Here is a 13,376-nt window from a genome sequence, read left to right on the forward strand (position 1 = left end):
CTCAGAGGAGAAGGTGGATGACTTACCCGTGCTCACTGAGTGGCAGAGCTGGGGTGCGACTTCAGGGCTCACCATTAGCCAGTCTGGGGCTCTTTTCACGTCGGCAAACTGGCAGCTCCGCACACCAACAGCTCTCTGATTAGAGCTAGTGTGGATTCCTGGTCTGCACACGTTGGCCACAGCTCAGTCTGCACTTGATTTTTCCCCACCTTCAAAGAAGAAAACCTACCTCATGACTTCTCTCTTCTGGGTCCCCTGAGCATCTAACTCACTCCAAACAACTCTATCATCTCTTTGGACGACTCCTCTCTGGTTGTGTACTGTGACTACCAGCAAGTTCCAGTTTGCTCATTTTGCTGGGTTTCAGGACTGAGCCTACCTTCCTGATCAGCTGACATGATTCGAGGGCGTAGCTATTTTTACTTAGTCAACCTGTCTCTTTAGCAGGGAAAGTCAGCTAAGTCGTTCTACGGCTTAGCGATCTAGAATGACTCCATAAAATCTTTTAAAGATCATTCTTTGGACCATCCTGACTGCATTAGGAAAACCATGTCAATCTTTTCCCGTGTCTGAGTTTACCTCTTTTCATGAAGTTCTAGAAACTTGCCTGACTTCAATCATTTTAGTACTTCAATTTTATGCTTTATGTGCATGTTTTTATGGCATTTCAAGCCTTGTTCTTGTTCTTTGTGCTTATCTTCTCTTTAATAACAAAGACTAGTGTGTTTTGGATATTTAGCACGCAGCTTGGCATAAGGTAAAATAATTTATCCAAAATATTTCGTTGACTTCCTCATATCAAACGATGATTATTATTATTATTATTCCCAATTTACGATGAGAAAACTGAGGTTTGGAGAGGTTTAAACAAGTTGCTTTTTGCCAAGAAGCTCAAAGGTGGTAGAGCTGGATTTGAACTCAGATCCACGATTCTAAGCCCCAGGTTCCACAACCTCTCCACAGTCCTGAGCACTCTGTTTTTCATTCGGTAAATGCTTTGGCTTGAGTTAGTGGTACTCTAACCTCAGAGAAGCCATGCTGAAGTAGTTTTTTGATACAGCGGGTGAAGACTCCAGGGAAAAAAGAAATTGTTCTTGGGGCAGGGTGGAGCACCTCTAAGCTGGGGGCATGTGACAACCAGGTTACTTTCACTCTTGTCTTTTGGTTCCCATTAGTCAGTGTCAGCCATCTGGTCCTTCCGAAAACATGTGTGGGTTCAGAACATAACAGACTAGAAGAATAGAGGAAAAATAAGATTATTCTGTGCAGTCCCCATTCGGGAGGTCCCATATCAACCCCTAAAGTCTGACTTTGCCTCTAACGCTCGGCGAAACTTAGACCAGCATAGAGAAGATAGAGCTGAGCCTAGACATGTGGATGTGGATGGATACTGACAACATCACACACATAAGGATGCATTTGATTGGTTTCAAAAGGAATGGCGACTGGAACCAAAACAACATAAGCATGGATGGTGGAGAAAGATGGGTCAGAAATCAAACACTGGAAGCTTTTCAGACCTGCGACTACACCAGGATTACAGCAGCAACCAGAGAAGTACCTTGCAGACAAAAAGCACCTAAATCTGATTGTTTTTAATTAATTCCAACCAACTATTAACACACTGAATCCAGCCGGTTAGGACTCCTTCGTTTCAATGACTTTTCCAAGTCTTACTATGCTATCAAGCATTATACTAAGTGCTTCGTACCTATCATATTCAATTTTCACAACTCTGAGAATTACTGTTACGTCCCAGAAGAACACTTACAGCAGTTTAGTAACTTGTCAAGGCTATCTAAACATCTAAACTTTTTCAAACCCAGGAGCTAACCTAAAACCTGCATCCTACCACCAGGATCTATTGTCTCCTAGTCCGTGACTGGAGAACCACAAACTCTGGGCACAGAAAACCAGTCGTTTCCAACAAATGTTGATGTGGCTATTAGCATCCTATGGGAAATACTCAATGACAAGAAAGTGGCATTTCTGCATTCCATTTTGCTAGTGCTATTAAGTTGGGACTATTTAGTCCAAATTACTAGTGGAAACCAATTATTAGCAAACTTGCATCTCAGCAAATGAATTAGTGGAAAAATTCATAACCTCCCTTTCTCATGAAGTAATTAATTCATTGGAAAACAGACCACAGAAAATGTCTAACAATGAAAAACAATCAAATTCAAGCCCAGGGCAATGAGTCTGCACTGCAGATACTGGTCTATCTCTAAAGAAATACTCACAAGTTGGAGTAAGGAAAATAGAGTAAAATGATTATCCTAAAAATTAACCAATAAAATAACATTTTTTGCAAAATAGGAAGCAGAAATGAATCTGTTTAAAAGTGAACTGTTGGGGCAGGTGCAGTGGTATTGCAAGCTAATCCTGACTGTGGGGCCAGCATTCCATATGGGTGCTGGTATAAGTCATGGCTGTTCCATTTCTGATCCATTTCCCTGCTAAGGGCCTAGGAAAGCAGAGGATGGTCCAAGTCTTGGACCCTGCACCCACTTGAGAAAACCAGAAGAAGCTCCTGGCTCCAACTTTAGATTGTTCTAGCTTGGGGAGTAAATCAGGGGATGGAATGTCTATATCTCCCCCTCTGCAACTCTTTCAAGTAAAATACATAAATCTTAAAGTGAACTGTCTTGCTCCTTAACTGTTCTATGAACCTATTCGCTGATATGTTTCAACTATCCCAGGTGAACTGTTCGCTAAACTGTTTCACTTTTCCTAAGCGCTGTCATATTCCTATTCTATAAAATAGAAAGCTTGTAAATAGCTTGTGGATTAAACTAGCATTATCAAAACTCACCTACTGAAATTTTTTCTTTTTAAAAAATAATCATACCTGGGCCCAGTGGCTAAATGCTCACCTTGCATGCCCAGGATCCCATATGGGCGCCGGTTTGTGTCCCGGCTGCTCCACTTCCCATCCAGCTCCCTGCCTGTGGCCTGGGAGAGCAGTCAATGACAACCCAAAGCCTTGGGACCCTGCAAGAAGTCCCAGGAAGAGAACCAAAGAGGCTCCTGGCTTCTGATCCGCTCAGCTCTAGCTGCTGTGGTCACTTGGGGAATGAACCAGAGGACGGACAGGAGATCTTTTTCCATCTCTCCTGCTCTCCCTGTATGTCTGTTTCTAAAAAAAATAAAGACATTTAAAAAAAAATAATAATTACCATACCTACATCTGACTTTTATCTCACAAAAAATGGAGGTCAACTATTCTCTAATGACACTAAAGTTCATGAAACCTCAAGTATAAATAAAAGAAAAATCAATTTATAATAGAACTTTTGGGAATTTCTTCATGTTGCTCCTATCATATGAAATGAAACTTTAAATGCAGCATACAGCACTACCTCTTTCCACCCAAAGACAAAAACTTAAGCCAGTTGACTTACCTCCAGACCAACACACTGAATTGGCTGCCAGGTGCTAAAGCCTCAGAAAGGCGATGCCTCTGGGACCAGCTCGTCTGTTCTGCGTCCCTCATAGCCACCCCTGCCCCTGGGGTGCGGTCGGAGCCTCCTTCATGCTCAGTTCTGGTTAAGATGCTACTCCTCACACTATTTCTTCAGGATGTCCTTCCCTTGAGATGGGCCATTTCATGAATTAAAATAGGGGAACAGGTTTTCAGGCTGCATGCAATACTCCTTTCTGTAGGGCCCCTCCTTGTGGAGGCCTCCCTCTGGCACACAGTCCTAAAAGGAAGACAGGTGGGGCACCTGGTGTGTTTTGAGTATTTCCCTGGGTGTTACCTGCAGCTCGGTGGGAGGGGGAACCTCTGGCCCGGAAGGTCACTGCAGCACTCCCCTAACAGGGGCTCACACATCCCCAGCACACCTGCACGCCTCACCTCCTGGGCCAGCCTGAAGAGCAGGAGAACAGGACTCATACAAATCCAACCACAGCCAGCTCCCACAGAGCAGGTACCATCTCAGAGCTCTTCAAACAGCAGCCTGAGCAGGGACATCAGTGGTCTCCACCCAGGGACATCATAAAAAGTACCAGCTGTTTCACTTTTGGCAGCAATCTGTCAGCTTGCTAGACGTTTCTGCCGGGACTAAAGACTGAACAAGTTAGGAAACAGACTACCCTTCATTCTTGGACTAAGCTATCTGGAAAGAAACTGGGATTGTCACTGCTCATGCTGGTATGTGAATAAAGAAGTCCTTCAGTTTCTAGAGTCCTCAGAGTTTTGTAACCCTGGAAGTCGTTTCATTGCTCCAATCCTCAGTTTCCCCGTCAGCAGCACTTGACTGATACACTCAGCTGACAACAAAATCATACCAATACATTCTGCAATATTTGCTACAGTTTCACGATTTCACTTTTAGCTAACAAATTTACACATGCCATCACTGGGGGGCTGGTGCAATGGCTCAGTTGGCTAATCCTCCCCCCTGTAAGGGCTGGCATCCATATAGGTGCTGGTTTGTGCCCTGGCTGTTCCCAGCCAGCTCCCTGCTTCTGGCCTGGGAAAGCAGTCGAGGACGGCCCAAAGCCTTGGGACCAGATCAGCTTAGCTCTGGCCACTGCAGTCACTTATGGAGTGGACCAGTAGATGGAATATTTTTCTGTGTCCTCTCTGTAAATCTGAACAAGTAAAAAAAATAAATAAATAAAAACACCAATTCCTTTAAAAACCAGTAATGGGGGCTGGCACGGTGGTTCAACTGGTTAATTCTCCACCTGCAAGCGCCAGCATTCCACATGGTTAACAGTGGAATTCCACATGCTCCACTTCCCATCCACCTCAATTTCATGGTCTGGGAAAGCAGTGGATGACGCCCCCAGCCTCTGCGCTCCTGGCTGCTAGTTTGGGTTGGTGCTCCAGCTGTTGTGAACACGTGGGGAGTGAACCAGTAAAATAAGTCTTTAGAAAAAGATACTAAGACCTCACCCATATGAAAAGGATTGATAATACCGTGTTTTATTTCTACTTTGTTTTTCACAGTCTTCAATGAACCTGCATTTCTTTTCTAATCCGTCAAAGAAGTTTGTAAGAAAAGTTCTTAGATCCGTTATGCATAATAGGTTGAATGAGCCTCAGACAATGTAATATCTTTATATGTAACTTTAAATATTTTAATAAAATGCCTATAATGGTTAAGAAAAAAAAACTTTAAAGGGTAGGATAAAGCTCAAAAAAGAGGAAACCTTCACATAGCAGGTGCAAACAATGTTGTCTAGAAGGCCATGGAAATCAATACCTAGCAAAAAACCTTAAAATTGAGTATATTTGGATTCAAAGTCCACTTTCAGGAATCTGTCCTAAGGTGATAATACAAACTTCATTCAAAGACTTATGTAAAGATATTCACCAATGTTAAAATATATATACTGGTGAAAAACTAGATAACTTGCCTTGCAATATCATTTAAATTACGTGTGACGGCATTATGGGTGGAAATAGATATGACAAAACATAAGATTGGGCTGTTAGAAACGGGAAGGATAAGGAAAAAAAAAACAAAAAAACAGGCAGGTTACAAAACACTGCGTGAAAAGGGGCCAAATCAAGGACCCAAATGCAGACAAGGTCACTTTTAACTTTCTGTTCGCTATATTAAAAAGTGTTTACAAACACCTAAACATTTTTACAACCAGAAATAAATATGTACTATATTGAAATGTTAAAATATAAAGAACTGGTCTTTAACTATGTAGAAACAAAACACTTCTTTATCCAAAACTTAGGTAATCATAGAATGAATCCATAACCAAATGCTTTACTGAGAGACTCAAGCAGTTGGTCTGTTGGTTCACACAGGCCTTCCTACTCACACTGGTGGCACGGCCTAGGAACCGCAAGGTGGGGGTGCTCCCAAGGGCAAGAATTTGCTCTTGCTGTGTAATTTCTGCCACTCATAATTTCATTATCATAAAACAATAACGTATTTATCTGTCACTTGATGGTGGGTGAAAATAATCTCCCACATGATTAAGAATAAAACTAACCAGAAATCAGTAACTCAGAACATTAAATGAACCATATGCCCTTTAAAGGACACGATGAAGGCAGAGACAAGTTCCCATCAGGGATTCATCCAGGAGAAGATCCCCGGGTAGATGTTCTGGAACACGCAGCCCCTCCCCTGGGCTCTAAGGCCTCATAACGCCCTCCGTGAGCAGACACACACAGAATGACTGGGCTCTGAAAAGAGACTTAAACTACATTTTCAAAAAGTAAGGTGTATTCTACTTGAAGGGATTTTAAACAAGAGTGGAAACAAAATTTTTTTAATAACACAAATAAAAAAAATTAAAAGGGCGAAAACATCCCCTGAAAATTTAATTTACAATTTCACTATATAATGAATTGGGATCTGGAATTCCCAGCCCTGTTTCCACAGAGTGTTTAAAGCTGTGAGAGAAGATGCCAGGGCCCCTCAGATCCGTGGGCCCAGTCCCCAGACCTGAAATGGTCTGAGGGCCACCGCAGCTGCTCAAGCTAGGTTCCCCGTGTGTGCCGGGACCCAGTCTCTGAGGGCCTGCAGGAGCAGGAGACTGAAACCAGGGTACTCGACGTGGGATGCACATCCCGACCAGTACCTTACCACACGGGGCACCTGCACCACCTTCAAAATTTGATTTCATGACTTTAACCCATGTGAAAACAACAAAATGAACTTCCAAGATTTGGACTTTCACCCCTTCAGCTAACTAGACAGGTAAAATAATCTTGCGATGAGATATCTTATTCATGAACTAAAACCCACAGCACAACAACCACACCTCTGACTGAAGTCACCAGATTTTGTGAGGAAAGATAAAGTGCACTTGATGGGAAACATCTCAGAGTCCTCCTGGCCCTGCCGAGGGCTCCTGCTGGAATCAGTGCTGCAGGCACTGCACCTGTTACCTCTTCTAGAGTCTGCAGAGCCCACAGAACCCTCTCCCGGCCCCTGGGCCCCTGGGCCGCCTCTGCAGAGCCCACGTGCTTCTTCATTTATGCAGGTATTTCATGCTCTATTTAGTTAATTCTGAACTTCACCCACACCCACACTCCTCAGCCTAACAGATCTGTTATCACCCCTGAACAGACCAACTCTCTCTCAGTTCCACAAGCTGCCATTCATTCAGAATCCACATTAATGACTACAATCCAGATATGTTCAAAGATGCTTATCAGCAGCAGCCCGCCCTGTCTGGACCACCAGCTGTGAGGGCACCGCCAGGGGCTCCCTTTCCCTGCCTACTCCTCCCTCTCACACCCTCGGCATCCTTGCCACCTGCCAGCCACTTCTTGGTAGAAACATCTTTACTCCTGGTCCTCTTCTCAGAAGTCTCTTTCCCCTGCAATCATTCCTGAATGTTCCCAGGAGGTCGGAGTGTGTGCCATTATCAAATCCCCAAAATGACTCCCCAAGCATTCCAACCTTGACTTTCAATGATACACTTCACGCATATCCTGGTTTAGCAACCCAACTACAAGAACGAAGGGGTCCTAAAAATGACCCAGGTATGGAGGCATGTGGAAGTCTGGCATCTCACTGGTTTCTGGGCTGCCCCATCCTGCCCTCCAAGACCTGTGAATTTCTTTCCTAGTCAAGCCAGCCCATTCTTGACAGTCCATTTCCAACATTATTTTCTCAGGCAAACCATTTCAAATTCTACTTGAATTTAAAGACAACAAATATTTCTTAACTCGAAGTGCATCTTAGCTTACTTGAGAGTTGGAACTGTTTTTCTATCTCCCAACTCACTGGCTACTGCCAGTGGGCTGTTGCTAATACACTGGGTTGACTAGCCAGGCCTCCCACTAACAGTCCCACTATTTCCTGCTGACTATTGATTGAGTATTCTAAAACTTCAACACATTCACTTTTACACTTGATCTTAGCCAAAAGGCCAAGAAGCGATAACACATTAACTTTTAAACGATAACAGGGTCGTGGTCAAGTGACACCGATTGTAGCTGTCACTTCCTGTTATCAGCTACCTACTATCTTCCTTTCCACGACATGACAAAACAAGTTCGAAGAAGTAACGTATCTACAGACTTACAGTACACAGCCACTATCTGAACCATGTCTGTTTGGCTTCAAATCCCACAACACTCCTCCCATAAAAGTTTAATATTCTGTCAACGTGCAGACAGCTCTGGGAAAAAAAAAAGTGACAGCTTTAAATACTCACAAATTCAAGTATCACAATAACAACTCCCCTCACTTTATCTAGCACATGCCTTCAGAAGTGAAAAACCTGCACCGTATGAGTAACTGGCTAAGCCTTCTATGCTAGAAGAAGCCGGCAGTCCTCCAGTGTTCATCCACAGCTTTCCTCAGCAAGGTGAGTCTTCCTAATAATCGACTTCAGTTCCACAATTCAGACCGTCTGGGACTATGTTATGTCCAACCTTTTTCAAAGTACTAAGCAAGCTGTACTTTGCTACCTTCCAGAACCTATCAGTTGCTAATATTACACTCGGGAGCAAACTGCAGCCCAGCAGACCCGTGGCAAAGCAGAGGGATCTGCTTTGCGTTCAAAGCCAACGGTGGTGTTTCCAACACCCAAAAGGGTCAGTGCCTTCAAACGATGCCTCCGGTTCCCTCAATGTTCCGTCCACGCGTTCCAAGGCCTGCAGGACGTCCCTGCCTGGCCCCGCACCCCTCAATCCTCAACCATCCCCCTTGCCGCCTTTGTTTTGCCAAAGCAGATCAGGACCACAACTAACAGACCATTTCCCTTAGCGATGTCCAGACAAGCGTGTCCCTCGGCACCAGCTGGCAGACACTAGTCCTGCTGGCCACTAGTCTCCGACCGATTCTACAAAAGCAAAGCAAATCGGTTTGGCAAGCTAGGGAACAGAAACCACAGGATGGAAACGCTGCAGCACCGAGTCTTTCAAGATCAGGAGCTCAAAGTTGACTTTCCCCTGGGGGGTGGAGAGAGCGCACCGAGATCCGCCCTCGGCAAGATGATACTTTGCAAACTGTCACCGGACAACTCCAACCGGGAGCTTCCCGCTCCGCAGCCCCCCAAAAAGAAAAAAACAAAAAACAAAAAACAGTGTGGCACACGGCAAGTCTAAAACGACGCCTCCCTCCAGGACTCCTGTCCCCGGGAAAAAACAAACCCAAAGTCCGGTCCGTTAGAGTGGGGGAGAGGCGAGGCGGGAGCAGAGGCCATGCCCAGAGGGACACGACCCGGGGCCGAGGTGGGCCTCCTGCCGCCTGCTCCCACGCCCACGCGGGGGTTCCTCGCGTGCTCCCACTCGGGCCGTCCCCGCCGCTCCCTCACCCGCGCAGGCGCAGTGGGAGCTGGGGCCTACCCGCGCCCCCGAGGCGCCGGCACCCAGGCGGAGCCCGGAGCTAGGCCGGGGGCCGATGGGCGCCGCGCTGGGGACCCTCGGCCGTCCGCGCGGCCTCCTGCCGCGGCCGGAGCCCCCCTGTCCCCAACCCGGCGGGCTGACCTCTTCCGCCCTCCTCACCCGTTCTTCAGATCCACCTCCAGGATCTTCCCGTAGCCCTTAAAGAAGCGCTCCACATCGCGCTCCCGGGCCTGGTAACTCAGGCGGCCGATGTACACCCGCGGCATCCCGGCAATGGTGGCGCTGGTAGCTGGCCCCGGCCCCAGCCCCCCTCAGGCGGCGGCCGGCGAGGCGAGAGCGCGGCGGCGGCGGCGGCAACGGGCGGCCGGACGGACGCAGCCGAGCCCCGGCGACGTGCGCGAGCACGCAGCCCGCGAGCGCGCGCCCCGCGGCCCCCGCCCTTCCCTCAGGCGGACGGCCACGGGAAGGAGCGCGCGGCCGCTTCCCGCCCGGCCAGCACCGGGGGCGCGCCGGGGCCGGGTGATGGACAGGCGGCGCTGGCCACCCGCGGCCCTGCACGTCTTCTCGCGAGCTCTCCTTCCCGGAGCCGTGGCTTCGCCCCGTCCCTCCGGAAGTGCTCTGCCGGACCGGGCAGCCGGCCATCCTGCCTTTGTCCTTTGAACCGGGAGTGTTTTCCTCTTTAGAGCCGGAGCTTGGGAGTCGAGCCTGGGCTTCCAAGTGTTTGACGTATAGGCGACCTTGGCCTCCTTTCCCGCGGGTTCTTTGTAGAAGCGGGTTAGAGGTCCCTACGTTTTGGGTGAAGGATTTTTCGAGTGGGAGGAAAAGTATCTCAGGTTCTTGGTACTGTTCCGGCACCCCCTTAGTGCCCAATACATGGTACAAACTTGTTCTTAAGCATGTAACCGCGGTAGCCTAGTGCCTAAAGTCCTCGCCTTGCAGGGGCCGGGATCCCATGTGGGCACCGGTTCTAATCCCGGCAGCCCTGCTTCGCTTCCAGCTCCCTGTCTGTGGCCTGGGAGGGTGGTCCAGGATGGTCCAAAGCCCTGGGACCCTGCACTTGTGGGAGACCTGGAGGAAGCTCCTGGCTCCTGGCTTCGGTTTGGCCTAGCATCGGCTGTTGCAGCCACTTGGAGAGTGAATCATTGGACGGAAGGTCTTCCTCTCTCTCTGTATATCTGACTTTACAATAAAAATAAATCATAAAAAATATATTTTTACATTCCACGTTACACTAAGTACTGTAACCAGTGAAGGACGTCACTATTCATTCCGTTCGTTATTACAGCTGCCTTGATGAGTAGACACACAGAGGCTTCCAGGAAGTACGTTTTTTTTTTAAAGGTTTACTTATTTTTATTGGAAAGGCAGATATGCAGAGAGGAGGAGAGATAGAGAGGAAGATCTGTCTATTGATTCACTCCCCAAGCTACAGCAATGGCTGGAGCTGAGCCAATCCCAAGCCAGGAGCCAGGAGCCTCTTCCTGGTTTCCCACGCCGGTGCAGGGTCCCAAAGCCTTGGGCTGTCCTCAACTGCTTTCCTAGGCCACAAGCAGGGAGCTGGATGGGAGGCGGGGCCCATATGGGATCCTGGCGCGTTCGAGGCAAGGACTTCAACCACTACACTATTGCATCGGGCACCAGGAAGTAGGTTTTAGGTCAGAGGGTGAGGGTGTGGCAGTAGGTAGTTTTAATAGATGTCAGTTCTCTTTTTCCCCAGATCCTCATTGCCATTGCCACCTCCGTAACGCTGTTTATTCTCTGGCGTTCTGGAAGGTGAAGAACAAGATCTGGGTTTTCTAAATTTGCAGCTATTTTTGAGTGGAATGAGCCTCTTTTCAAGTGTTGAAGATACACTTATATTCTCCTTTCTGTGTCTGTTTATATCCTTTGCCCAAAAATAGGCAAAGGCAAGACATTTTTTTTTTAAATGATTTTCATTTTATTTGAAAGGCAAAAGCAGAGAGTGGGTCCATGTGCGGCTTCACTTCCCAACAGCCTGGACTGGGCCATGCCCAAGCCAGGAGTGCAGGGCTCCAGGGGGGTCTCTGTATGGGTGGCAAAGACCCAGACACTTTCACAGTTATCTGCCGTCTCCTATGGGTGCGAGCTGGATCAGAAGGAGACTTAAAGCGGGCAGTGTCTTACCACTGTACCACATGCCCGCCCCCAATTTTTCTTGACTCCTGAGAATTCACTGTGTATTAGGAAAAGCAGTTGTCGGCCAGGACAGATATTATTTTTCATTTGCTTTTTGACTTCTCCCCCTCAAATGCCTGCCCCAGCGGTGGGGTGGTGGGGTGGTAGGGGGCAGGGTCAAGCTAGGAGCTCAAGCCGGCTGTCACTGCTGGTAGGAAGCTGGAAGCAGGAGCTTGGATCCAGATGTTCTCCCTGAGGGCTGTGGGGTCCCAATCGCTAGGCTTAATGCGTGTCTCTAGAGTATTTCTTGCCATCAGAAGCACTAGCTGTTTACGGGACTGAATTCAGACATGCTTTATCTTGAATTCCAGCTTTGTTTTTCCTCACTCTGAGGTTTAAACAATAGAGTGTTCCAAGGTTTATTCTGTTCCTTTTAGGACTTCTTCTTATTTCGCAATCTTTACTTCGTTTTTGGATTTAGGGAGGCGTGAAGCACATACTGCCCTTCAGTACTAGCACAAACCTTGGCTGTCCTGTACCCTGATGCCCCTGTTGAACAGGTGGAAAGAGAGCCCCATGGGGGAAGATATGTCGGCCTCCAGAACCTGCTGCTTCCTGAATTCAGGAAGGCAGGGGCCCACGTTGAGTCTTCAGCCACCACACTGAGCTAAATGCTCCCCAGTGCACCCACTTCTCCGCAGTCCCTCGTTCATGGCTCACAACACTGCCTGCCTGCCGTGTGTGGGCAGGTGCACTGCCTGCCCCTCACCCAGGCCTCACACCTACCTGTCTGTCTCACCTCAAGTACCCTCGGCCATGATGGTGCTGCTGTTTTCTTGCCTGTGTTCACCATGGCCTATGATTGTTAGCTTACATATTCACTTCCTCACCGTCTTCTTCAAGCAGCTTGTTGGCTTCGGGGTTCTTCCGTTGCGGCTGTCTTGTGTTACATTCCTGGTACCTACAGCAGTGTCTTTCACATGAATGACCCGCTGATCTTGATGCTTTGAAAGCCTCAAGATCTCCCTTTCCTCCTGTGCCTTTCATGACATACAGTGGCAGGGAAAACTGATCTCTGCCGGTTGACATGTCAGCAAAATCAGGGAGTGCTGTGAAGGGAGGCCAACTCTGAGGCCTGGGGAACTGGGGTCATCTAGGCTGTCATGAGACAGGGTCCGGGGACCTGGCTTCTGGTGCCAGCTCTGCTGCCTGCTGTGTGACATGGATCAGCTGTCTTCACCGCTCTTTCTCTTCTCTAAGTGTAAATATTAAGATCTCAGTGAGGGGGACTGGTGTAGTGTGTTAAGCCCTGCCTGTGAAGCCTACATCCCATATGGTCACCAGTTTGAGTCCCAGCTGCTCCACTTCCCAACCAGCTCCCTGCTAAGAAGATGGCCCCAGTACCTGCCACCATGTGAGACCTGGTTGCAGCTCCTGGCTCCTGGCTTCAGGCTTGCAGCCCTCTAGGGAGTGGAGTAAGCCAACAGATGTAAGATCAACCTCTGTATTTCTCTGTAACTCTGCCTTTCAAATAAATTAAATCTTAAAAAAAAAATCTCAGTGATGCACCAGCTTGTGGTATAGCCAGTAAGGCTGATGCCTGTGGCACTGGCATCCCATATGGGTGCCAGTTCAATTAATGGCAGCTCCATTTTTTTTAATTTATTTTTATTGGAAAGTCAGAAATACCGAGAGGAAGATCTTCTGTCCACTGATTCACTCCCCAAGTGGCCACAGCAGCTGCAACGGAGCCGATCTAAGTCAGGAGCCCAGAGCCTCTTCCAGGTCTCCCATGTGGGTCCAGGGTCCTAAGGCTTTGGGCAGTCCTCAGCTGCAAGTAGCTGGATGGGAACTGGAGCCACCAGGATTAGAACTGGCGCCCATGGGATCCCAGCACGTGCAAGGTGAAGACTTTAGCCACTAGGCTAGTACGCTGGGCTCACAGCTCCACGTCTGATCT

General features: G+C 48.0%; 1 protein-coding gene across 4 annotated transcripts in view; it reads right to left on the reverse strand.

Annotated features, from left to right (window-relative positions):
* The window catches only part of SRSF4 (serine and arginine rich splicing factor 4), a 28,647-nt gene extending 18,983 nt beyond the window's left edge, over positions 1-9,664 (reverse strand). Inside the window, exons 1-4 of one of the 4 annotated variants that reach the window (XM_058677933.1) lie at positions 9,440-9,577; positions 3,405-3,704; positions 1,024-1,231; positions 27-209 (exon numbers count right to left, since the gene is read on the reverse strand). Coding sequence is in view for 1 of the 4 variants with exons in the window: in XM_058677938.1 (XP_058533921.1) it covers positions 9,440-9,546 (107 nt within the window). In the remaining 3 variants the exon portion in view is untranslated. Of the gene's footprint in view, positions 1-26; positions 653-1,023; positions 1,232-3,404; positions 3,705-9,439 lie in introns of those variants that run through there. The other 3 variants (XM_058677937.1, XM_058677938.1, XM_058677928.1) reach the window with 3 other exon arrangements.
* Positions 9,665-13,376: the final 3,712 nt, after the last annotated feature.

This window comes from Ochotona princeps, chromosome 2, assembly GCF_030435755.1.
Source record: "Ochotona princeps isolate mOchPri1 chromosome 2, mOchPri1.hap1, whole genome shotgun sequence".
Classification (NCBI taxonomy): domain Eukaryota; kingdom Metazoa; phylum Chordata; class Mammalia; order Lagomorpha; family Ochotonidae; genus Ochotona; species Ochotona princeps.